Below are 27,229 nucleotides of genomic sequence, written 5' to 3'. Positions count from 1 at the left end.
CTAAGAAAGTAGAATTGCCATGAAATGTAGTCATACAGTGTATATTGAGATTTATGTAGATTTTTAGAAATCATAATTTTTAGAAATTGACAGTTTTCCAAATAACCAATTTAAAACTTAAAAAAAAAATCAGGGTACAGAGGACATGTGTTTGTGCTATTTTGTTAGTTGTGACAAAACAAGTATTAATGTTTTAAATTTTTAATGATTTATATGTTTAAAAATTAGAAAAGAGTATGAAGCTAAGAATGAAAAGTATGAAGCTAAGAATAAGAGTACGTTTAGCTAAATTATATGATTCCAGATTTCATAGGCTCTTAACAATCTAGTATTGGTAGATTCTTTCTCCCAAATAATGAAAAGAAAAAAAAGTATGATTGTTGTGACCAAATTAATTTGACCTTATACCATTTTTGCCTTTTGTTAGAGTTTTCCAGGACATTTAAAAAATGGTAAAGTTTTTCTGTTCACACATTTTTGTTTACACATTTTTTACCAATGTTTGTCATTTCTGCGTTGGTACCTGATTAAATTTAAAAGTTGTACGATTTTTTTCATTTTAAATTTTCATTGCCAACATTCAATATAATAATTCTCTTTTGAAGGATTTTGTCTTATATACTATCCTCCTAACTCATAAATTAACTTACAAATGCATAAAATTTTTAACTAGATGTTTATTTTTGAAGAGGTGTGAAACATTCATAGAGTAGATTTTCTTTTTTTTTGGTCCAAGTCCTCACAAGTACAGTGGTGTGATCACTGCTCACCACAGCCTCGACCTCCTGCCTCAGCCTCCCAAAGTGCTGGGATTACAGATGTGAGCCACTGCGCCTGGCCTGATTTTATTGTCTTAACCCTTTTATGTGCATTTTTCTTAGTTGCTACAGAGAAACCTAATAATTCTGATTTTATATTTTTCTTCTGAAAACTAACTATGGCTGAGTACATCTTGAGAAGTTTTATTGGTTTCTTAAATGTTTTAGTCATCATCATCTTATCATTTTTGTGGTTTAGGTTTTTGTTAGTTAACTTTATAACAAATCTTTGATGAAAGGATTTTATTTATTTGATAATATTTTCTGGAATTCAGTTTAATGCAGGTTTACCAGGTAATTGAGCATCCAGTGAAGGGTGACAAGTCATATGGCTTTAAATTGAATCTTAGTGATTTTCTACTAAGAATGGGTACTAGATAGAAACTCCTCCAGATGATTTGCTTTTGACATTCTTTCCCTCTGTTTCAAATGTTTTACTCATATTTTGGAATAACATGTAGGTGAAGGCTGTAAATTTTTCAGATATCAAAGTCTTTCTTGAATAAATGACTAAATCTCATTGGAAGCATTACTATAATATAATAAATGAAAGTTGTACATTTTTCAATGAAATACCTGTTATTCATTTTACAGGAGATAGTTGTAGTCATTGGATGTATTTTAGTGATGCAACCAAGACAAAAAATGGATGGGCCAACGAGTTACTGCATGAATTTGAGTGCAACGTTGAAATGCTTAAACAGGCTGTGAAGGATCATAATGTAGGTTCACCTCCTAAATCCCCAACACATGCCTCTCCCCAGCACACACAAACAGGTATTTTACCTATAATAACATTATGGCATTCCCCTAATATTAAGGGTGTTTGCACTGTGTGTGTGTGTGTGTGTGTGTGTGTGTGTGTGTGTGTGTGTGTGATAATATTTCCTGTAAATGAGTATTTTTTTTGTTTTTCTTTTTAATGTAGAAATTGGGGTCTTGCTATGTTGTCTAGGGTAGTCTCAAACTCCTGGCCTCAAGCGATCCTCCCACCTTGGCCCTCCGCAAAGTGCTGGGATTACAAGTGTCAGCTACCATGCCTAGCCAAGTTTTTTTTTTTTTTTTTCTTCTTTGAGACAGGGTCTCACTCTGTCTTCCAGGCTGAAGTGCAGTGGTATGATCTTGGCTCACTGCAACCTCTGCTTCCTGGGTTCAAGTGATTCTCCTGCCTCAGCCTCCTGAGTATCTGGGATTACAGGCACGTGCCACCGTACCCAGCTAATTTTTGGATTTTTAGTAGAGCCAAGGTTTCACTGTGTTGGCCAGGGTGGTCTCAAACTCCTGACCTCAAGTGATCCACCCGCCTCAGCCTCCCAAAGTGCTGGGATTACAGGCATGAGCCACCACGCCCGGCCTAAGCCAAGTGTTTTTAATTAATGTCTAAAACCCCTGCATCCTTTGCTCAGACCAACATAGGCTTGTGGACCAAAGAACTTTTAAAATTAATAGAACCAATAATAGTCACACCTAGGTAGAATTTTTCTAGAAGATTTCTCTCTTTTTTTTTAGTCAACACATAATAATTGTACGTATTTATGAGGTACAGTGTGATACTACTACTTTTTTTTTTTTTGCTGGCCCAGTAAGGATTGAAGTGTGATATTTTGATACATGTATACAAACGTATAACTCTAAAAGCAGAGTAATTAGCATATTCTTCACCTCAGACATTTGTTATTTCTTTATGTTGGAAACATTCAAAATCTGCTCTTACTAGCTATTTGAAAAAATAAATTATTAATTATAGTCACCCTATAAATGCTAGAATTTACTTATCTAGCTGTACCTTTGTATTCACTAATCACCTGTTGTCTGCCCCTCCCCTCCCCTCCCCCATACCCTTCCCTTTCTACTTCTATGTAAATACGTCATTTTTAACAAGAATCCCATTCCAGAGTTTTTGTAGGAGACTAACTTAAATGTGACATGTGTGATTCTTCTTAAAAGAATAATCATCACAATAACTTACATCCTGTATTGCTTTATAATTTATAAAGTATGTCCACAAATATTATCCTGTTTGAGAAGTTAGTGTTCACATATATTTCTAATACCTGCCTTAATAATAAAAGAGTGACTTTTAAAAATAATTTTGCAACAAATTGAAAGGTGTTTTTGTTTCCAACAGAGAAGGATTACCCTCTGAAAGGGACATGCAGAACACCTTCAGTATTATCTCAACAATCAAAACCTAAGCTAATGTCTAGTTCTGTTGTGGTTAGACTTGCCGATTTCAATATATACCAGGTATGTTTTCTTTTCCAATTAAATTTTCTCATAAACACTTTAGTATCTCATATAAGCAACTTAAATAACAAATGCTACCATTTTATTTAAAAAATCTTTACAAGGTTTATGAAATGGCCATATTAGATGGCATAGAAAATATCAGTTTATTAATTTTTGATCATATGGTTACTCAGAGTTAGCCAAACTAACTTTATAGGCACAATCCTTAAGTTTGCCTAAATGCTTCTGACACAAAACAGCATGTTCTTGTCCAAAAACAGATGCATAGACCAATGCAACAGATTAGAGAACCTAGAAATAAAGCTGCACACCTACAACCATCTGATCTTTGACAAAGTTGACAATAACAAGCAGTGGGGAAATGATTTCCTATTTAATAATGTTGCTGGGATAACTGGCTGGCCATATGCAGAAGATTGAAATTAGAGCCTGTTCTTTCACCACACACAAAAATTAACTCAAGATGAAATGAAAGACTTAAATGTAAAGACTGACACTATAGAAACCCTGGAAGACAACCAAGGAAATAGAATTCTAGAGATTGGCCTCGGCCAAGATCTCATGAGGAAGACTCCAAAAATAATTGCAACAAAAACAAAAATAGACAAGTGAGACCTCATTAAAGATCTTCTGTACAGCAAAATAAACTATCAACAGAGTCAACAGACATCCTACACAATGGGAGAAAATATTCACAAATTATTCATCTGACAAAGGTCTAATATCCAGAACCTATAAGGAAATTGTATCAACAAGCAAAAACCAAACACCATTAAAAAGTGGGCAAAGGACATGAACACACACTTCTCAAAAGAAGACATATGTGCAGCCAACAAGCATGAAACAATGCTCAACATCACTAATCAACCGAGAAATACAAATCAAAACCACAGTGAAATACCATCTCACACCACTCAGAATGGCTGTTATTAAAAAGTCACAAAAAAATAGATGATGGTGAGGTCATGGAGAAAAGGGAATGCTTATACACTGTTGGTGGGAATGTAAAATAGTTCAGCCACTGTGGAAAGCAGTTTGGAGTTTTCTCAAAGAATTTAAAAAAGAACTACCAATTGACCCAGCAATCCCATTACTGGGTATATACCCAGAGGAATATAAATTTTTCTACCAAAGATAACATGCTCTTGTATGTTCATGGCAGCACTATTCACAATAACAAAGTCATGGAATCAACCTAGATGCCCATCCTCAGTGCAGTGGATAAAGAAACTGTCGTACTTATATACCGCAGAATACTATGCAGCCATGAAAAGAATGCAGTCATGTTCTTTGTAGCAACATGGATGTAGCTGGAGGCCATTGTCCCAAGTGAATTAATGCAGGAAAAGAAAACCATATATTGCGTAGTCTCACTTACAAGTGGGTGCATATGGACACAAAGAGGGAAACAGTAGACATGGGGTCTTACTTGAGGGTGGAGGGTCAGGGAAGGGTGAGGATTGAAAAACTACTTAACGGGTACTATGCCCACTACTTGGGTTGTGAAATTATTTATACACCAAACCCCAGTGACACTCAGTTTACCCGTATAACAAACCTGCACATGTACCCCTGAACTAAAGCAAAAGTTGGAAGAACAAAAATAAAGACTTCAGACACCAACTACAACTTTGGGAGTTTCCAAAAACTACCCTCTGGTTCAATAATTCACTGGAAAGACTCACAGAACCACTGAAACAGATTAAAGTCACATCCATTGTAGTAACATTATACAAATTAGAACCAGCCATAGGAAGAGATGCACAAGGCAGAGTCTTTTTTTTCTCCTCTGTATTAGTCCGTTTTCATGCCTCTGATAAAGATATACCCAAGACTGGGCAATTTACAAAAGAAAGAGGTTTACTAGACGTATGGTTCCACATGGCTGGGGAATCCTCACAATCATGGCAGAAGGCAAGCAGGAGCAAATCACATCTTACATGGATGGCAGCAAGCAAAGAGAGAGCTTGTGCAGGGACACTCCCATTTTTAAAACCATCAGATCTCATGAGACTCATTCACTACCACAAGAACAGCGCAGGAAAGACCCACCCCCATAATTCAATCACCTCCCACCAGCTTCCTCCTACAACGTGGGAATTGTGGGAGTTACAATTCAAGGTGAAATTTGGGTGAGGACACAGCCAAACCATATCATTCTGCCCTGGCCCCTCCCAAATCTTATGTCCTCACATTTCTAAACCAATCATGCATTCCTAACTGTCCCCCAAAGTTTTAACTCATTTCACCTTTAACTCAAGTCCAGAGTCCAATGTCCCATCTGAGACAAGTCCCTTCTGCCTATGAGCCTATAAAATCAAAAGCAATTTAGTTACTTCCTAGATACAATGGGGGTACAAGGCATTGGGTAAATACAACTATTCCAAATGGGAGAAGTTGGCCAAAACAGAGGGGCTACAGGCCCCATGCAAATCCAAAATCCAGCAGGACAGTCAAATCTTAAAAGTTCCAAGATGATTTCCTTTGACTCCATGTCTCACATGTATGTCATGCTGATGTTAAGAGGTGGGTTTCCAAGAGGCAGAGCTTACAGTGAGCTGAGATCTGTGCTCCAGCCTGGGCAACAGAGCGAGACTCCGTCTCAAAAAAAAAAAAGGTGGGTTCCATGGTCTTGGGCAGCTCTGCCCCTGTGGCTTTGCAGGATACAGCCTTCCTCTTGGCTGCTTTCACAGGCTGGCATTGAGTGTCTGCTGGCACCTTTTCCAGGCACACGGTGCAAGGTGTCAGTGGATCTACCCTTCTGGAGTCAGGAGGATGGTGGCCCTCTTCTCATAGCTCCACTAGGTGGTACCCCAGTAGGGACTTTGTGTGGGGGCTTTGACCCCACATTTCCCTTCCACACTGCCCTAGTAGAGGTTTTCCATGAGAGCTCCACCCCTGCTGCAAACTTCTGCCTGGGCATCCAGGCATTTCCATACATCCACTGAAATCTGGGCAGAGGCTCTCAAACCCCAATTCTTGACTTCTGTGCACCAGCAGGCTCAGCACCATGTGGAAGCTGCCAAGGCTTGGGGCTTGCACCCTCTGAAGCTATGGCCCAAGCTCTGTGTTGGCTCCTTTCAGCCATGGCTGGAGCAGCTGGGATGCAGGGTACCAAATCCCTAGGCTGCACATAGCACAGGGAGCCTGGGCCTGGCCCACGAAACCACTTTTTCCTTCTAGGCCTCTGGGCCTATAATGGGAGGGGCTGCCGTGAAGACCTCTGACGTGCCCTGGAGATATTTTCCCCATTGTCTTGGGGATTGACATTAGGCTTCTCTTTACTTATGCACATTTCTGTAGCTGGCTTGAATTCTTCCTCAGAAGATGGGGTTTTCTTTTCTATCACATTGTCAGGCTGCAAATTTTTTGAACTTTTATACTCTCCTTGCCTTATAAAATGAAATGCCTTTAAGAGCACCCAAGTCACCCTTGAATGCGTTGCTGCTTAGAAATTTCTTCCACGAGATACCCTAAATCATCTCTCAAGTTCAGAGTTCCACAGATCTCTAGGGCAGGGGCAAAATGCTGCCAGTCTGCTAAAACATAACAAGAGTCACCTTTCTTCCAGTTCCCAACAAGTTCCTCATCTCCATCTGAGACCACCTCAGCCTGGACCTTACTGTTCATATCACTTTCAGCATTTTTGTCAAAGCCATTCAACAAGTCTAGGAAATTCCAAACTTTCCCACATTTTCCTGTCATCTTCTGACCCCTCCAAACTGTTCCAACCTCTGCCTGTTACCCAGTTCCAAAGTCACTTCCACATTCATGTATCTTTTCAGCAGTGCCCCACTCTACTAGTATCAATTTACTGTATTAGTCTGTTTTCACACTGCTGTTAAAGACATACCCAAGACTGGGCAATTTATGCAGGAAAAAAGTTTAATAGACTTACAGTTCCACATGGCTGGGGAAGTCTCACAACCATGGCGGCAGAAAGCGAGGAGGAGCAAGTCATGTCTTACATGGATGGTGGCAGACGAAGAGAGAGCTTGTGCAGGGAAACTCCCATTTTTAAAACCATCAGATCTTGTGAGACTCATTCACTACCACAAGAACAGTGCAGGAAAGACTTGCTGACATAATTCAGTCACCCCCCACCAGGTTCCTCACACAACACGTGGGAACTGTGGGAGTTACAATTCAAGATGAGATTTGGGTGGGGACACAGCCAAACTGTATCACTCCCACAATACACTGATGTAATAATAATAAGACAGAGTCTTGGAGCACTTGAAATGTGCAACTTTTCCTCAGGACTTGTTAGCTTTCTAGGGATGTGGAACCCTATGCATAGATGTGTAAATATATGGATGGATGGATATTTAACAATATGCATGAAGTATTGGTCATGAGGTTTTACTCAATCTTTAGGTGAATTGGTAATCAGATTACCCAAAGCCCCCACCCTGTTAACACAACTAGGCTATCAAGTGTGGCCAGCTCCACCCTGCATCGTTTTGCTATTATAAACTATCAGCTGTGGTGTCAGGGGCTGTGTTAGGCTGTTCTTGTGTTGTTATAAAGAAGTACCCGAGACTGGATAATTTATAAAGAAAAGAAGTTTAATTGGCTTTTGGTTCTGCAGGCTGTATTGGAAGCATGATGTGGGCATCTGCTCAGCTTCTGGGGAGGAGGCCTCAGGGAACTTTTACACATGGTGGAAGGTAAAGCAGGAGCAGGCACATCACATGGCAAAAGCAGGAGCAAGACAGAGAGTGGCACAGGGAGGTGCCACATACTTTTAATCAATCAGACTTTATGAGAACTCACTATTGTGAGCACATCACCAAGCCATGAGGTATCTGCCCCTATGACTCAAATACCTCCCATACTGGGGATTACAATTGAACATGAGATTTAGAGGGGACAATACTCCACCTCCAATACTGGGGATTACAATTGAACATGAGATTTAGAGGGGACAATATCCAAACTATATCAGGGACCAACCATAAATAGGAAATTCCAATTCCTAGTTGCTTCCCAGCAGCAGGGTCAAAGGGAGACCAATTTCCTTATTACACAGTAGTCTCTGTGGAAGGATCTAAAATGCCTTTTTTGCTTTACAGAACTACAGTATACTGTATATACTGTATTGGCTATACTGTGAATATAATTCTATAGCTAAGAACTCTGTCCTATTTATACTAGCAATCTTACTCAGCTTATAATCACCTAACATGGTCTAACTGCAATGTTTGAGACCAACACGATAAGAATATATGACCTATTCTTAAAAAATAAAAGATTTCTAGATTTATCATTTGTAAATTGTTCTGGTTTATTTTGATAAGTCTATGGATTTGAGACTTAGTTTTATGTGAAAAGTTTTTATTTAACTGTTGATTCCCCTCTGGGACCAATTTTGCCCCCCAGGGGACATTTGGCACTATCTGAAGATAGTTTTCGTTGTTGCAACTGGACAGGGATGCTGCTGACCTCTACTGAGTAAAGACCAGTGATGCTGCCTATTATATCCTACAATGTGCTGGTCAGTTCCCCACAATGAAGAATTATCTAGCCTAAAATGTCAGAAGTGCCAATGTTTAGAAACTCTGATTTAACAGTTATTTTCTCATTATGCAGTTACTACTTACTTTACATTCGATATACAGTCATGTGTTGCTTAACATCATTAGCTGTACTTAGATGGTATGTAGCCTGCTTACACTCCTAGGCTATATATATGGTATATCCTGTTCCTCCTAGGCTGTAATCCTGTACATCATGTTACTGTATTGAATACTGTAGCAGTTATAACACAATGGTATTTGTGTATTTAAACCTTACCAAACATAGAAAATATACAGTAAAAATACAGTATAAAAGCTATGTTATAATCTTATGGGATCTGCATCTTATAAGTGTCCTGTCATTGGCAGAAATGTCATTATATGGTGCATGACCATATGCTCCAGCTTTTTAAAGGACTTTAAATTTTAGGATTTAAATAAATTTATGTGGAAATGAGAAAGAGGAATCACTTATAATCCCACATGGTTGTGAGTGAAATACAGTAAGAAACCCCACATACATATACACAACCACACTAAACACAAAACAAAATAAACAAAAGTAAGTAGAAGAACATAAGATAGTATGTTTGTCCTAATTTGGATAAGTTTTTAACTCTTTTTTTTTTTTTTTTTTTTTTTTGAGACGGAGTCTTGCTCTGTCGCCCAGGCTGGAGTGCAATGGTGCAGTCTCGGCTCACTGCAAGCTCCGCCTCCCGAGTTCACGCCATTCTCCTGCCTCAGCCTCTCCGAGTAGCTGGGACTACAGGCGCCTGCCACCACGCCCAGCTAATTTTTTGTATTTTTAGTAGATACGGAGTTTCACCGTGGTCTCGATCTCCTGACCTCGTGATCCGCCCACCTCGGCCTCCCAAAGTGCTGGGATTACAAGCGTGAGCCACCATGCCCGGCCTTTAACTCTTAAAGGAAAAAAGAAATAAGCCGTTATTTGTTAAAATAAGTTGACATTTTGAATTGAAAAGAATTTGTTTCCATATATGCAGAGAAAAGCTTTTTAATTAGATGCTGTAAGGAACTGACTTGAATTTATAAAGACTATACAAATTAAAATGATTAAGCAATTTGGCTGGGTGTGTTGGCTCACGCCTGTAATCCCAGCCATTTGGGAGGCCAAAGCGGGTGGATCACTTGAGGTCAGGAGTTGGAGACCAGCCTGGCCAACACAGCAAAACCCCCTCCCTAGTAAAAATACAAAAATTAACTGGGAGTGATGGTGCACGCCTGTAGTCCTAGCTGCTCGGGAGGCTGAGGCACGAGAATCGCTTCAGTCCAGGAGGCAGAGGTTGCAGTGGGCCGAGATTGTGCCACTGCGCTCCAGCCTGGATGGCAGAGTGAGACTCTATCTCAAAAAAAAAAAATAAATAAAAATAAAAAATAAAAAAAAGATTGCTTAGGCAGTTTATATAAGAGGAAACATAAGTAAACCATTGAAAAATTATTCTACTTTATATGAGACATATACATGTCTATTGAATGATGAATGGGGAAAAAACATACATCTCTGGGTCTACTAAACTAAAACAAATAAATGAAACTGATAAAACTTTATTGGTTGAACTTTGTGAATATTAATATGTACATTTTTTATGACAGTAGCTGGTTTTGGGGTGTGAAAAAAATGTAACCAGAACCTTAAAACTAACAGTTTTTTTAAAAAATTTCAACTTTTATCGTAAACTCAGGGTACATGTGCAGGTTTGTTACATTTTTATATTGCGTGATGCTGAGGTTCAGGGTGTGATTATCCCATCATCCAGGTGGTCAGCATAGTACCCAACGGGTAGGTTTTCAGCCCTTATTCCCCTTTCTCCCTTCCTCCCTTCCTCCTTTTGGGGTCTCCACTGTCTGTTGTTCCCTTTTTTGTCTCCATGCGTACCCAACATTTAGCTCCCACTTGTAAGTCAGAACATGCAGTACTGCAGTCTCACCAGCATCTGTATTTTGACTTTTTAATAACAGCCATTCTAACTCATGTATCCGGGATGGTATCTCACTGTGGTTTTGATTTGCATTTCTCTGATGATTAGTGATGATTAGTGTATTGAGCATTGTTTCATATGCCTGTTGGCTGCACGTATGTCTTCTTTTGAGAAGTGTGTGTTCATGTCCTTTGCCCACTTTTTAATGGTGTTTGGTTTTTGCTTGTTGACTTTTGTTCAAGTTCCTTATAGATTCTGGATATTAGACCTTTGTCAGATGAATAATTTGTGAATATTTTCTCCCGTTGTGTAGGATGTCTGTTGACTCTGTTGTTAGTGTATTTTGCTGTATAGAAGCTCTCCAGTGAGGTCTCACTTGTCTATTTTTGTTTTTGTTGTGATTGCTGTTGAGGTCTTAGCCATAAATTCTTTGCTAGAGCCTATGTCCAGAATGGTATTTCCTAGCTTTTCTTCTAGGACTTTTATAGTTTGACTTCTTATATTTAAATATTTGATCCATTTTGAGTTAATTTTTTATATAGTAGAAGGTGTAGCCGGGCGTGGTGGCTCACACTTGTAATCCCAGCACTTTGGGAGGCCGAGGTGGGCGGATCATGAGGTCAGGAGTTTGAGACCAGCCAGGCCAACATAGTGAAACCCCGTCTCTGCTAAAAATACAAAACTTAGCTGGGCGTGGTGGTGCCTGCCTGTAATCCCAGCTACTCAGGAGGCTGAGGCAGGAGAATTGCTTGAAGCTGGGAGGCAGAGGTTGCAGTGAGCCGAGATTGTGCCATTGCACTCCAGCCTGGGCGACAGAGCTGGACTCTGTCTCAAAAAAAAAAAAAGGAAGGTGTAGGGGTCCAGTTTCATTCTTCTAAATATGACTAGCCAGTCATCCAAGCACCATTCATTGAATAGGGTGTCCTTTCCCCATTGCTTGTGATTGTCGAATTTGTCAAAGATTAAATAGTTATAGGTGTGCAGTTTTATTTCTGGGTTCTCTATTCTGTTCCATTGATCTATGTCTCTGTTTTTGTATCAGTACCATGCCATTTTGGTTCCTTATAGTATAGTTAATGTAATGTCTCCAGCTTTGTTCTTTTTTCTTAGAGTTGCTTTGGCTATTCAGGCTTTTGGGTTTCATATGAATTTTTAAATATTTTAAATATTTTTTTCTAATTTTGTGCAAAATGATGTTTGTAGTTTGATAGGAATGACATTGAATCTGTAGATTGTTTTCAGCAGTGTGGACTTTTTTTTGTTTTTTGTTTGAAACAGGGTCTTGTTCTATTGCCCAGGCTGGAATACAGTGGTGCGATCTCAGCTCACTACAACCTCCGTCTCCCAAGTTCAAGTGATTTTTATGCCTCAGCCTCCCGAGCAACTGGGATTACAGGCGTGTGCCACCATTCCTAGCTGATTTTTGTATTTTTGGTAGTGATGGGGTTTTGCCATGTTGGCCACACTGGTCTCGAACTCCTGGCCTCAAGTGATCTGCCTGCCTCAGCCTCTCACAGTGCTGGGATTACAGGTGTGAGCCATCATGCCTGGCCCAGTTCTTGTAGAGATCTTTTACCTTTTGGTTAGATGTATTCCTAGGATTTTTGTTGTTGTTGTTGTTGTTGTTGTTGTTTGGCTTTCAGCTTGAATGTTACTGGTATATAAAAATACTGCTGGTTGTTTACATTGATTTTGTATCCTGAAACTTTATTGAAGTTGCTTATCAGTCATGGGAGTCTTTTCGTGGAGTTTAGCATTTTCTAGGTATAGAATCATATTGTCAGCAAAGAGAAATAATTTGACTTCTTTTCCTATTTGGATGCCCGTTCTTTCTCTTGCCTGACTGCTCTAGCTAGAACTTCCAGTACTATTTTGAATAGGAGTCGTGAGAGGGGGCATCCTTGTCTTGTTCCATTCCTTAAGGGAAATGCTTTCAGCTTTTGCCCTTTCAGAATGATATTAGTTGTGAGTTTGTCATAGATTACTCTTACTGTTTTGAGGTATGTTTCTTTGATTCATAGTTTGTTGAGGGTTATTGTGAAGGGATGTTGCATTTTCTTTGCCTATTGAGATAATCATATGGTTTTTGTTTTTAGTTCTGTTTGTGGTGACACATTTATTGATTTGTGTATAAAACATAGTCTTTGGAAAATGAATTCGAGCGATCAAACTATTTGACAGAGTGTTTATAGCTATTATTTTTAAATTAATTTTTTATTGTGGTAAGGTATGAATGAATTTACAATAATAATTATATATATACACACACACACACACACACACATTTAGGTTTTTGCCATTGAAAGTAATGGCAAAACTGCAATTACTTTTGCACCAACCTAATAATATCAGCTAGGTGCAGTGACTCATGCCTGTAATCCCAACACTTTGGAAGGCTGAGGTGGGTGGATTGCTTGAGGTCAGGAGTTTGAGACCAGCCTGGCCAATGTGGCGAAACCCCATCTCTACCAAAAAAAAAAAAAGAAAAAAACCTATGTCTATATCTATATATTATATAATAATTGGCGTTAAGCACATTCACATTGTTGTGTAACTAGTACCATTATTCGTCTCCAGAATTTTTATTATCTCAAGCTGAAACTGTATATACCTCTATTATTTTTCATGGTAATGGAGAAATTATGATAAAGATTATTTTAAACAGCGTGCAGGGAAGCATTCTGGATTTGAGGACTTGGATCTATGTCCTGACTGCCATTTACTTACCTATATTATCTGATAGAATATCATTATCATTATTTTTCTATCTGTTGTTTTTAAGGCTCACTATAATAAGTTTGTAAGGAATATTGTACAATGTTGATTTTGTGATTGATAAGGGATCCAAAAAGATTATAGAGTTTTCCGAATAGTCGATGGGTGTTTAAAAATAATTCCATGTGAAGTTAAATATAAAGTTTACACTGGAAATTAACCATTAGCAAAGTTTTGTAGGTAGTTTTAAAAGTACTGTCTGGGTTGCATAAATTATTTGGAAAGGTTTTTATTCAGTATGATTTCAGTAAACTTATTTATCTTTTCAGGTCTCTACAGCGGAACAGTGTCGTTCTTCCCCCAAAAGCATGATTTGCTGCAATAAAAAATCCCTATATCTTCCACAAGAAATGTCAGCTGTCTATATAGAATTCACAGAATATTACTATCCAGATGGAAAGGATTTTCCAAGTAAGAGAGTTTTTTATTACTATTTGTCCATTATTTGAGAAGGTATTTTTTTCTTGTTAATATTTTTGAGTTTTATAAATATGAAAAATAAATAAAACTATATTGTTCCTTATTTATTGTATTACTACTTTTTTGAGAGATAGCATCTCACTGTATTGCCCAGGCTGGTCTCAAACTCCTAGGCTCAAGCCATACTCCTGCCTTGGCCTTCCAAAGTGTTGGGATTGCAGGCATGAGCCACTGTGCCTAGCCCCTGTTGTTCTTTAGTCTTATTGTGTATAGTACATAAGTCTAGTCTAACAATTTTAGACGTTGTTGTTATTTGTTCATGTATCCTTTTCCCTCCCTAGCTTGTAGAATCCTTGATGGCAGGAATCATGAGGTTTTTTTGTTTTTTTGTTTTTTTTTTCAAGGCAGAGTCTTGCTCTGTCGCCCAGGCTGGAGTGCAGTGGCACGATCTCGGCTCACTGCAGCCTTGGCCTCCCGGGTTCAAGCGATTCTCGTGCCTCAGCCTCCTGAGTAGCTGGGATTACAGGCATGCACCACCAGGCCCAGCTAATTTTTCTGTGTTTTTACTAGAGACAGGGTTTCACCATGTTGGCCAGGCTGGTCTTGAACTCCTGACCTCAAGTGATCTGCCCACCTTAGACTCCTAGAGTGCTGGGATTATAGGCATGAGCCACCATGTCCAGTGCATCTGGTATTTATGATTCATTTTATTCCAGATATTCAACTTACTTTGTGCTTAATAGCTGCTTGTTAGATTAAAGAATCAATGACAGTTAGGTTATTTGTAGAATAAAGTCATTTGTTTCCCCTTAGTAAAACTCCATTTATATGTCAGTTATATAACTTCATTTATATATTATTGAAAAAGTAACAGAAGTTGTCCTTTTAGCTGTAGAGAATTTTTTTGACTGTTTTAAAATGCCTAAATGTATACTTTGGGCAACTTTTGGCATTTACAATTTTCAGAAATATTGAATTACATGAATTTTTATTTTTAGAAGCTTCTTTGGCTTTCTAACATTAAAATGATTGTACATTTGTATTCTTCGAATATTAAAACTCTTTAGCTTCCTAACATTAAAATGATTGTACATTTGTATTCTTTGAATATTAAAACTCTCTGCTGTTGTCTCAGTTCATCTAGGAATTCCTTTTTTTTCTTTTTTTTTTTTTTGGAGACGGAGTCTTGCTCTGTCGCCCAGGCTGGAGTGCAGTGGCGTGATCTTAGCTCACTGGAACCTCTGCCTCCTGGGCCCAAACAATTCTTGTGCCCCAGGCTTCTGAGTAGCTTGGACTACATGTGTGTGCCAACACTCCTGGCTAATTTTTGTGTTTTTGGTAGAGATAGGGGTTTCGTCATGTTGGCCAGGCTGATCTCTAACTCCTGGCCTCAAGTGGTCTGCCCACCTCAGCCTCCTGAAGTGCTGGGGTTATAGGTGTGAGCCACTGCACCTGGCCCATCTCGGAATTCTTAAACTAAATGTTGCCCTCTTTTATGTGATACCTTTTTCATCATGTTAGGTGAAAATCATAGTTGAAAATATTTAGATGAAATAGGTTTTATTATCAGAGGCATAACAAGTTTTATGTCCTTTCTTTAAAAGTAGAACTCCAGCATACTTAGACCTTCTTGCCCATTTGTTTAATATTGATTTATTAATATATGTTGTTTTTTTTTCTGAGACAGATTCTTGCTCTGTTGCCCAGGCTGGCGTGCAGTGGTGCGATCTCAGCTCACTGCAACCTCCACCTACCAGGTTCAAGCGATTCTTCTGAGTAGCTGGGACTACAGGCATGCACCACCACATCTGGCTGATTTTTGTAATTTTTTTTTTAGTAGAGGCAAGGTTTCTTTTCTCCTTGTTGGCCAAGTTGGTCTTGAGCTCTAGGCCTCAAGTGATCTGACCTCCTTGGCTTCCCAAAGTACTGGGATTACAGGCATGAGCCACTGCACCCACCCTATTAATATATGTTTTTAGTTTCAAAAGGAACTTCTGATCCTTATACCATAGATTTTGCCTTCGTTGCTAAATTAAAAGATGGCATCCTGGGAATTACAAGGCTGTCTATCTATTTTATTGCTTTATTCCTAGTTTGGGTTAAAATTCTGGCATTGGCCAGGCACAGTAGCTCATGCCTGTAATCCCAGCACTTTAGGAGGCTGAGGTGGGTGGATCACCTGAAGTCAGGAGTTCAAGACCAGCTTAACCAACATGGTAAAACTCCATCTACTAAAAATGCCAAATTAGCCATGCGTGGTGGCACATGCCTGTAATCTCAGCTACTTAGGAGGCTGAGGCAGGAAAATCGCTTGAACCTGGGAGGCGGAGGTTGCAGTGAGCTGGGATCACGCCATTGCAGTCCAGCCTAGGCAACAAGAGCGAAACTCCGTCTCAAAAAAAAAAAAAAAATTAATTAATTAAAAATAAAAAACCTTCTGGCATCTAATCCTATCTTCATGTTTCAACAATCTTTTGTGGTTTTTTGTTTTGTTTTGTTTATCTGTGTGTGTTTCTCATTTGTTTCTCTCAGCTGCCTTCCTAAGCAGATGAGAAAACTCAAGATAGGTGAAGGAAGACATCTGCTCCGCATCTTATAGGGAGTAAAATGGCACAGTTGAAACTCAAGCATTGTCTTGTAAATCTAAATTCATTGTTTTTTCCCCACTGTATTACACTGCTCCTCTTTGCCCCTGTATTCACCACGGCCATTGTCTGTTATTGCATAATCATAATATTCCAGCCATGCCCCCAAAATTGTTTTTCTTAAATAAAATATATCATTGAACAAATAATTTTTTAAAATTTTATTCTATTTTATTTTTTATTAAAAAAATTTTTTTATTTCCATAGGTTATTGGGGAACAGGTGGTGTTTTGTTACATGAGTAAGTTGTTTAGTGGTGATTTGTGAGATTTTGCTGCACCCATCACCAGAGCAGTATACACTGTACCCTGTTTGTAGTCTTTTATCCCTCACCCCCTTCCCACCCTTTTCCCCCTGAGTCCTCAAAGTCCATTGTATCATTCTTATGCTTTTGCATCCTCATAGCTTAGTTCCCAGTTATGAGGAAGAACATACAACGTTTGGTTTTTCATTCCTGAGTTACTTCACTTAGAATAATAGTCTCCAGTCTCATCCAGGTTGCTGCAAATGCCATTCATTCCTTTTTATGGCTGAGTAGTATTCCATCATATATAGATGTATATATATATATATATATGTGTATATATATACACACACACACACATCATATATGATGTGTATATATATACGCATCATATATAGATGTGTATATATATATACGCATCATATATAGATATATATACATCATATATGTATATATATACCCATACATATATATGTGTATATATATACATATATATAGGTGTATGTATACACACACACACACACACACACACACACACCATGTTGGCCAGGCTACACCAGGCTGGTGTAGAAGATACACACACACACACACACACATACCACAGTTTCTTTATCTGCTCACTGATTGCTGGAGGTTGCTGCAAATGCCATTAATTCATTCCTTTTTATGGCTGAGTAGTATTCCATCATATATACACACACACACATGTATATACATATATATATACACACACACATATATATATGTATATACATGCACACACACACACAGAGCCCCCACCCACCACAGTTTCTTTATCCTTTCATTGATTGCTGGGCCTTTGGGTTGGTTCCACGTTTTGTAATTGCGAATTTTGCTGCTATAAACGTGTGTGCAAGTATCTTTTTCATATAATGACTTCTTTTCCTCTGGGTAGACACCAAGTAGTGGGATTGCTGGATCAAATGGTAGTTCTACTTTTAGTGCCTTTTTTTTTTTGAGATGGAGTCTTACTCTGTCATCCAGGCTGGAGTGCAGCGGCACAATCTGGGCTCACTGTAACCTCCACTTCCTGGGTTCAAGTGATTCTCTTCCCTCAGCCTCCTGAGTAGCACCACTGCACGTAGCTAATTTTTGTATTTTTACAAAATTTTAACATGTTGGCCAGGCTGATCTTGAACTCCTGACCTTGTGATCTGCCCGCCTCAGCCTCCTAAAGTGCTGGGATGACAGGCGTGAGCCACCATGCTCTGCCTACTTTTAGCTCTTTAAGGAATCTCCACACTGTTTTCCATAGTGGTTGTACTAGTTTATATTCCCACCAGCAGTGTAGAAGTATTCTCTGTTCACCGCATCAATGCCAACATGTACTATTTTTTTATTATGGCCTTTCTTGCAGTGAGAATGGTGGTATCGCATTGTGGTTTTGATTCACATTTCCCTGATCATTAGTGATGTTGAGCATTTTTTTCTATGTTTGCTGGCCATTTGCATATGTTCTTTTGAGAACTTCCTACTCATTGGCTCAGCCATCAATCCCTTTTTGGTGGGATTGTTTGTTTTTTCTTGTTGATTTGAGTTCATTGTAGCTTCTGGATATTAGTTCTTTGTCAGATGTATATAGATTGTGAAGAGTTTTTCCCACTTTATGGGTTGTCTGTTTACTCTGCTAACTGTTGCTTTTGCTGTGCAAAGCTGTTTAATTGAGTCTCAGCAATGTATCTTTACTTTTATTACATTTCCCTTTAGGTTCTTGGTCATGAAATCCTTGTGTAAACCAGTGTGTAGAGGAGTGTTTACAATGTTATCTTCTAGAATCTTTATAGTTTCGGGGCTTAGATTTAAGTCCTTAATCCATCTTCAGTTGATTTTTGTATAAAGTGAGAGAAGAAGAGCCAGTTTCATTCTCCCACATATGGCTAGCCAATTATCCCAGCACCATTTGTTGAAAAGTGTGTCCTTTCCCCACTTTATGTTTTTGTTTGCCTTGTTGAAGATCAGTTAGCTGTAAGTATTTGGGTTTACTTCTGGATTCTCTATTCTGTTCCATTGGTCTATGTGCCTATTTTTATACGGTACCATGCTGTTCTGGTGAGTATGGCCTTATAGTATAGTTTGAAATCAGGTAATATGATGCCTCCAGTTTTGTTCTTTTTGCTTAGTCTTGCTTTGGCCATGCGGACTCTTTTTTGCTTCCATATGAAATTTTGAATTTTTTTTTCTAGTTCTGTGAAGAATAATGGTGGTATTTTGGTGGGAATTGCATTGAATTTGTAGATTGCTTTTGGCAGTATGGCCATTTTCCCAATATTGATTCCACCCATCGATGAGCATGGGATGTGTTTCCATTTGTTTGTGTCATCTGTGACTTCTTTCAGCAGTGTTTTGTAACTAACATTAATGCAGTGTTTTGCAGTTTTCCTTGTAGAGGTCTTTCACCTCCTTGGTTAGGTATATTCCTAAGTATTTTTTTTTTTTTTAGCTCATCCCAGACTTTTTTTTGTTGGTAATTTTTAAATTATCATTTCAGTTTGGCTGCTTGTTATTGGTCTGTTCAGACTATCTAATACTTCCTGATTTAAGCTAGGAGGGTTGTATTTTTCCAGGAATTCTTCCATCTGTTCTAGGTTTTTTAGTATATGCGCATAAAGGCGTTCATAGTTGCCTTGAATGACCTTTTGTATTTCTGTGGTGTCAGTTGTAGTATCTCCCATTTTGTTTCTTACTGAGCTTATTTGGATTTTCTCTCTTCTTGGTTAATCTTGCCAGTGGTCTGTCAATTTTATTTATCTTTTCAAAGAACCAGCTTTTTGTTTAATTTGTCTTTTGTATTGTTTTTGTTTGTTTCAATTTCATTTAGTTCTGCTCTGATATTGGTCATTGCCTTTCTTCTGCTGTGTTTGGGTTTGGTTTGTTCTTGTTTCTCTAGTTCCTTGAGGTGTGACCTTAGGTAGTCTATTTGTGCTGTTTCAGACTTTTTGATGTAGGCATTTAAAACTATAAACTTTCCTTTCAGCACCACCTTTTCTGTGTCCCAAAGGTTTTGATAGGTTGTGTCACTATTGTTGTTCAGTTCGAAGAATTTTTTAATTTCCATCTTGATTTCATTTTTGACCCAGTGATCATTCAGGAGCAGGTTATTTAATTTCCAGGTATTTGCATGGTTTTGAAAGTTCCTTTGAAGTAGATTTCCAGTTTTATTCCATTGTGATCTGAGAGAGTGCTTGATATAATTTCAACTTTCTTAAATTTATTGAGGCTCTTTTTGTGGCCTATCATATGGTCTGTCTCTTGGAGAAAGTTCCATGCTCTGTTGAATAGAATGTATATTATGCAGTTGTTGGATGGAATGTTCTGTAAATATCTGTTAACTCCATTTGTTCCAGAGTATAGTTTTTTTTTTTTTTTTTTTTTTTTTTGAGATGGAGTCTTGCTCTGTCACCTAGACTGGAGTGCAGTGGTGTGATCTCGGCTCACTGCAAGCTCTGTCTCCCAGGTTCATGCCATTCTCCTGCCTCTGTCTCCAGAGTAGCTGGGACTACAGGTGCCCGCCACCATGCCCGGCTAATGTTTTGTTTTTTTTTTTTTTTTAGTAGAGACAGGGTTTCACCATGTTAGCCAGAATGGTCTCAATCTCCTGACCTTGTGATCTGCCTGCCTCGGCCTCCCAAAGTGCTGGGATTATAGGCATGAGCCACCACGCCTGGCCGGAGAATAGTTTAAATCCATTGTTTCTTTGTTGACTTTCTGTCTTGATGACCTGTCTAGTGCTGTCAGTTGAGTATTGAAATCCCCCACTATTATTGTGTTGCTATCTATCTAATTTCTTAGGCCTATTAGTAATTGTTTTATAAATTTGGGAACTCCAGTGTTAGGTGCATGTATGTTTCGGATTGTGATAGTTTACTGTTGGACAAGGCCTTTTATCATTGTATAATGTCCCTCTTTGTCTTTTTTAACTGTTATTCCTTTAAGATTTGTCTGATATAAGAATAGCTACTCCTGCTTGCTTTTAATGTCCATTTGCATGAAATGTCTTTTCCACCCCTTTACCTTAAGTTTGTGTGAGTCTTTATTTGTTAGGTGAGTCTCTTGAAGGCAGCAGATGGTTGGTGAATACTGAGGGAACCCACCCCCAATATTTCAATGTAGGTTCTTTCTGTTTTCCCTAAGTGTTGGCTGATCTGAGAAATAAAGAGAAAGAGTACAAAGAGAGGAATTTTACAGCTGGGCCGCCAGGGGTGACATCACATAGTGGTAGGACCATGATGCCCACCTGAGCCACAAAACCAGCAGGTTTTTATTAAGGACTTCAAAAGGGGAGGGGGTGTACAAACAGGGAGTAGGTCACAAAGATCACATGCTTCAAAGGGCAAAAAGGAGAACAAAGATCACATGCTTTTGAGGCCAATAAAGATCACAAGGCAAAGGGCAAAATAAAAAACTCCTGATAAGGGTCTGTGTTCAGCTGTGCATGTATTGTCTTGATAAACATCTTAAACAACAGAAAACAGGGTTCAAGAGCAGAGTACTGGTCTGATCTAGTGGTCTTTTCCCATCCCTAATAAGCCTGAGGGGACTGCAGGAGACCAGGGCATATTTCCGTCCTTATCTCAACCGCATAAGACAGACACTCCCAGAGCAGCCATTTATAGACCTCCCCCCAGGAATGCAATTCCTTTCCCAGGGTCTTAATTATTAATATTCTTTGCTAGGAAAAGAATTTAGCGATATCTTCCCTACTGGCACGTCCGTTTATAGGCTCTCTGAAAGAAGAAAAATGTGGCTCTGTTCTTCCTGACCCTGCAGACAGACCTTATGGTTGTCTTCCCTTGTTCCCTGGAAATCTCTGTTATTCTGTTTTTTTTTTTTCAAGGTGCACTGATTTCATATTGTTCAAACACATGTTTTACAATCAATTTGTATAGTTAACACATTCATCACAGTGGACCTGAGGTGACATACATCCTCAGTTTACAAAGATAACAGGATTAAGAGATTAAAGTAAGACAGACATAAGAAATTATAAGAAAATTATTAGGGAAGTGATAAATGTCCATGAAATCTTCACAATTTATGTTCCTCTGCTGTGGCTCCAGCCGGTCCCTCCATTCAGGGTCCCTGACTTCCCACAACAGGTGAATTCTTATCCTGCAGTTCTGTATCTTTTAAGTGGAGCATTTAGGCCACTTACATTCAATGTTAGTATTGGGACATGAGGTACCATTCCATTCATCATGCTATTTGTTGCCTGCATACCTTTTTTTTTTTTTAATTGTATTTTTGTTTTATAGATCCTCTGAAATTTACGCTTTAAAGAGGTTCTGTTGTGTTTCCAGGATTTGTTTCAAGATTTCGAGCTTGTTTTAGCAGTTCTCGTAGTGGTGGCTTGATAGTGGTGAATTCTCTCAGCATTTGTTTTTCGGAAAAACAGTGTATCTTTACTTGATATGTGAAGCTTAGTTTCACTAGACAGAGAATTCTTGGCTGATAATTGTTTTGTTTGAGGAAGCTGAAGATAGGGCCGGAATCCCTTCTAGCTTCTAGGGTTTCTGCTGAGAAACCTGCTATTAATCTGATAGATTTTCCTTTATAGGTTACCTGGTGCTTCTGTCCCACAGCTCTTAAGATTCTTTCCTTCGTCTTAACTTTAGATAATCTGATGACAGTGAGCCTCGGCAATCATCTTTTTGTGATGAATTTCCCAGGTGTTCTTTGTGCTTCTTGTATTTGGATGTCTAGGTCTGTAGCAAGGTCAGGGAAGTTTTCCTCAGTTATTCCCCCAGATATGTTTTCTAAACTTTTAGATTAGTGTTCCTCCTTAGGAACACCAATTATTCTTAGATTTGGTCGTTTAACATAATCCCAGACTTCTTGGAGGCTTTGTTCATGTTTTCTTATTCTTTTTTTCTTTGTCTTTGTCAGATTGGGTTAATTCAAAGACCTTGTCTTCGAGCTCTGAATTTGTTTCTTCTACTTGTTCAATTCTATTCCTGAGACTTTCTATAGCATTTCGCATTTCTATGAGTGTGTCTGTTCCTGAAGTTTTGATTGGTTTTTATTTATGCTATTTCCTTGAATATTTCGCCTTTCACTTCTTGTATCATTTTTTGGATTTCCTTACATTGGGCTTTGCCTTTTTCTGGTGCCTCCCTGATTAGCCTAATAACTAACCTCCTGAGTTCTTTTTCAAGTAAATCAGGGATTTCTTCTTGGTTTGGGTCCATTGCTGGTGAGCTATTGTGATTTTTTTGGAGGTGTTAAAGAACCTTGTCTTGTCATATTACCAGAGTTGTTTTTCTGGTTCTTTCTCATTTGGGTAGGCTCTCTCAGAGGTAATGTCTAGGACTGAAGGCTGTTGTTCAGATTCTTTTGTCCCATGGCATGTTCCCTCGAAGTGGTATTCTCCCTTTTTTCTTTCTTTTCTTTCTTTCTTTCTTTTTTTTTTTTTTTTTTGAGACGGAGTTCACTCTTGTTGCCCAGGCTGGAGTGCAATAATGGCACAATCTAGGCTCACTGCAACCTTTGTCTCCTGGGCTCAAGTGATTCTCCCACCTCAGCCTCCTGAGTAGCTGGGATTACAGGCGCCTGCCACCACACTGGGCTAATTTTGTATTTTTAGTAGAGACAGGGTTTCTCTGTGTTGGTCAGGCTGGTCTTGAACTCCCGACCTCAGGTTATCCACCCACCTTGACCTCCCAAAGTGCTGGGATTACAGGCGTGAGCCACTGTGCCTGGCCGGTATTCTCCCTTTTTTCCTATGGGTGTGGATTCTGAGAGCCAAGCTGTCGTGATTGTTCTCTCTCTTCTGGATCTAGCCACCCAGCAAGTCTACCAGGCTCTGGGCTGGTACTGGGGGTTGTCTGCACAGAGTTCTGTGATGTGAACCATCTGTGGCTCAACTGTGAGTACCAGCACAGTATTTGGGTTGTCTCTCAGGTCCTGCAGGAGCAATCTGCTTCCTTCAGAGGGTCTATGGGTCCTCTCAGTTTTCCTGATTTATTCCTGTAGTGATTCTGGAGCAAAAATTCACCATGTGAGCCTCCACACACTGCTATGTCCATCCGAGTCGGAGCTGCAAACTAGTCCTGCCTCCTGCCTGCCACCTTGTCCCTGAACAAGTAATTTTTCTTTAGAGTTAAGAGTAGTTTCCAGTATTTATGACTTCTAAGCTGTTTTTTTTTTTTTTTTTAATTCTTTTCAATTTTTTTGAGACACAGTCTCACTCTGTGCCTGGGCTGGAGTACTGTGGCACAGTCGTGGCTCACTGCTGTATCAAACTCCTGGACTCAAGTGACCTTCCCACCTTAGCCTCGCTAGTAGCTAGGATTGTAGGCATGAGCCATCATGTCCAGCTAATTTTAAATTTTTTGTAGATATAAGATCTCACTCTGTTGCCTGGGCTAGTCTCAAACTCCTGGGCTCAAGCTATCCTCCTGCTTTGGCCTCCGAAAGCGCTGGGATTACAGACATTTGGCCTCCGAAAGCGCTGGGATTACAGACATGAGCCAACACTCCCAGCCATCCAGGCTTATTTATACAAGCTTTGTTAGCATGTAGCAAAGGAATTATAATCTCATTCTATAATCTGTACTTCTTTTTTCTGAAAAAAGTTACAAAGTTCCTTCCTTGTATTTTAAACTTGACCCCTGTAGATACCTGGTAGTGAAATTGCTAGATTATGTTTAACTGTTTTTTAATTTAATGTTTTCTTAGAGAAATTTTCAAAAATAAACAAAAGTAGAGAATATAGTATGTTGCACCCTCGTGTAGATAATTTTCATTCTTCATTATCTCTGTTTTGAACAATACTAAATGATCCAACTTTTATAATCTCTTAACTTTCCTTTTACCATTGTGAAAGTAACGTACACATTGTATTTTACCAATAAAGAAGAAAAAGCCAAAACAATGCTTGTACACTTGCAGTTTTAGACATCTGCTCAAATGTAAGTATATTCATTTGTTAGGGCTGCTATAACAAATACCACAGACTAGGTGGCTTAAACAACAGAAATTTATTGTCTCACAGTTCTGAGGCTAGAGGTCCAAGATGAAGACCTCAGCAGGATTATTTCTTCTGAGACTGCTCTCCTTGTAGATGGTCATCTTCCCCCTTTGTTTTCACATGGTCTTCCTTCTGTGTGTGTGTGTGTGTGTCCCTCCTGTTCTGCTCTTATAAGGATATGAGTCATAAAGGACTAGGACCCACCCAGTGAACTTATTTTACCATAATTGTCTGTTTAAAGGCTTTAGCTCCAAATAAATTCTGAGCTACAGGGGGATAGAATTTCAGTAAATGAATTTTGGAGGGACACAATTCAACCCGTAGCAATAAGTATAGCGTTGTTGGTCTTGTTTTTAATGCATGTATTTCTTTTATATACTTAATTTGCACCCTGCTTCTTTCCCTTCGTGATATCAGAATATTCAAAGTTTCTACAAGCTGCTTTTAAGTATTATTAACTACATACTAATCTATTTTATAAGTAGACTTCTGTTGGAAACTGCATATAGATCTTTCTTTCTTTTTTTTTTTTTTTTTTTTGAGACGGCGTCTTGCTCTGTCGCCCAGGCTGGAGTGCAGTGGCGCGATCTCGGCTCACTGCAAGCTTCGCCTCCTGGGTTCACACAATTCTCCTGCCTCAGCCTCCCCAGTAGCTGGGACTACAGGCACCCGCCACCACGCCCGGCTAATTTTTTGCATTTTTAGTAGAGACGGGGTTTCACTATGTTAGCCAGGATGGTCTCGATCTCCTGACCTCGTGATCCACCCACCTTGGCCTCCCAAAGTGCTGGGATTACAGGCGTGAGCCACTGCGCTGGCCCTGCATATAGATCTTTCTACTGCTTAGTGTCCTGGGTTCCTTTTTCAGTCCCACATCTGCTCTCAGGGTTCTTTCTGTGCTCTAGCTCTTGGGCAGCATTTGCTCCCTAGTCTACTCTGTGACTACCATCATCAATCAGTCTACATTGAGATATTCCCTCTCCTTCCTTTCCTTCCAGAGTGTGATGCAGTCTCTGCAGCACCCACTTTATTTCTATTCCCAAAAGGCAAGCACCTCCACTTCACAATTGCATGTCTCTGATAGACTTAAATTGTAATTTTTCTCTGTATCTGTCTCATGTAATAAACTATGAACTTTTAAGGAAAAAGGCCCATGCCCTATTTCTTTTTGTTTTCTTTGTGCTTAGGGTAAGACAGACAGTGTAGTTGACATTCAGTGAATCTTAAAGGAAAGTGAATGAATAAATAAATAAGCAAATAAACCACATTCAGGACATTGTTACAGTGTTCCCTCTCCACTGGTATCTCACACCTTTGATTTATTTTTCTTAAATTTAGTCTAAATGCTCTAGATATGCGTAACTTTAGCTTTTGTAGGAATAAATATGTCTGAATTTTTAGAATAAAAGATCTTCAAGGTGCTCTGAAAACAAAATGCCTTTTATGGTAGAAAAATATATTTCAGGAAGTAATATACCCTCTAATTGTAAATATTAGTTTATTTTGGGAGAGCTATGAAAAAGAGTGAATTCATTTTATTATTCAGGAGATACTTGGTTTTTACATTGCTCCAAGCACTAGTATAGGCCTTGATTAAAAGTGGGGAATAAATTTATGCATGGTCCCTCCTTTCCAGGAGAACCTGCTAGCATAGCACTTTCATAAGAAATTGGTTAACTTAGCTCTCTCATTTTAGAGGATATAGATTAAGATTCAGGTTGTAAAGTCTACAGAAATATGTGATGGAGGACCACTTTGATGTGATACTTCATCAAGAAGGTAATGTTTTTAGAAGTTTGCTTCTTGGTAAATACAACCTTAGGAAAGAAATTGAAACAGTGCTTCCTGTTTTATGCAGTTAGTTTTAGATTAATTTAATATATTCAAAATATTCATGTGTTTTATATATTTATATGTTATAGATATTTTAAAATATTAAAACATTTTTTCAGTTAGGCATGGGAAATTTTTTTTGTCTATCTAAATGTGTTTGTTATCATTCACATGTATCACTTTGATTTTGTAAATAATACCGCAAATTTGTTTTATCTTAAGAAAGAATAAAACTGACTAAACATGTATTTTTTGTTCTCAGGGAAGATTTAGAACCATCCAATTAAAAATTTTTAAAAAACATCTTGTCTCCACAGTTCCATCTCCCAACCTCTATAGCCAGCTGAATGCACTACAGTTTACTGTGGATGAAAGAAGCATTCTATGGTTAAATCAATTTCTGTTGGATTTAAAACAGAGTCTTAATCAGTTCATGGCTGTGTACAAGTTGAATGACAATTCAAAATCTGACGAGCATGTTGATGTTCGAGTTGATGGTTTAATGCTAAAGGTATCATACAAACAAGTAGTAGTAATGATTTAATTTTGTTCTTTTTATTTTACGATTTATTTTGTGCATATATGTATGTTACACTGATTATTAATTCATGTTATGTTTTTTAAAAAGATTCTCTCCTTAGTGGTCATGTAAGTCCCCTTTACTCAATTTAATAAGATTTGAGGGGAAGAGTTAGTGTTTTATGTCTTAATAGGAAAGTAGTATTTTGGGGGAAAGGTCAAGAAAAAGAATTTCTGAGCTAAGTCATGTTCTTTTATCTTCAAGATGTATGGATTTGC

The 27,229-nt window shown here is 38.7% G+C and overlaps 1 protein-coding gene across 7 annotated transcripts in view; it reads left to right on the top strand.

Moving 5' to 3' along the window:
- The window catches only part of BLTP3B (bridge-like lipid transfer protein family member 3B), a 103,853-nt gene that overhangs the window by 54,196 nt on the left and 22,428 nt on the right, over window positions 1-27,229 (top strand). For 4 of the 7 annotated variants that reach the window (XM_055238627.2, XM_055238623.2, XM_063614299.1 and 1 more), the window contains 4 exons: window positions 1,413-1,595; window positions 2,944-3,065; window positions 13,572-13,713; window positions 26,749-26,942. In XM_055238627.2, coding sequence (XP_055094602.1) covers window positions 1,413-1,595; window positions 2,944-3,065; window positions 13,572-13,713; window positions 26,749-26,942 — 641 coding nt within the window. Of the gene's footprint in view, window positions 1-1,412; window positions 1,596-2,943; window positions 3,066-13,571; window positions 13,714-16,254; window positions 16,530-26,748; window positions 26,943-27,229 lie in introns of those variants that run through there. The other 3 variants (XM_055238624.2, XM_063614300.1, XM_055238628.2) reach the window with 2 other exon arrangements.

This window comes from Symphalangus syndactylus, chromosome 13 (assembly GCF_028878055.3).
Source record: "Symphalangus syndactylus isolate Jambi chromosome 13, NHGRI_mSymSyn1-v2.1_pri, whole genome shotgun sequence".
NCBI classification, from domain to species: domain Eukaryota; kingdom Metazoa; phylum Chordata; class Mammalia; order Primates; family Hylobatidae; genus Symphalangus; species Symphalangus syndactylus.
This window is presented reverse-complemented; position numbering and strand designations above follow the sequence as displayed.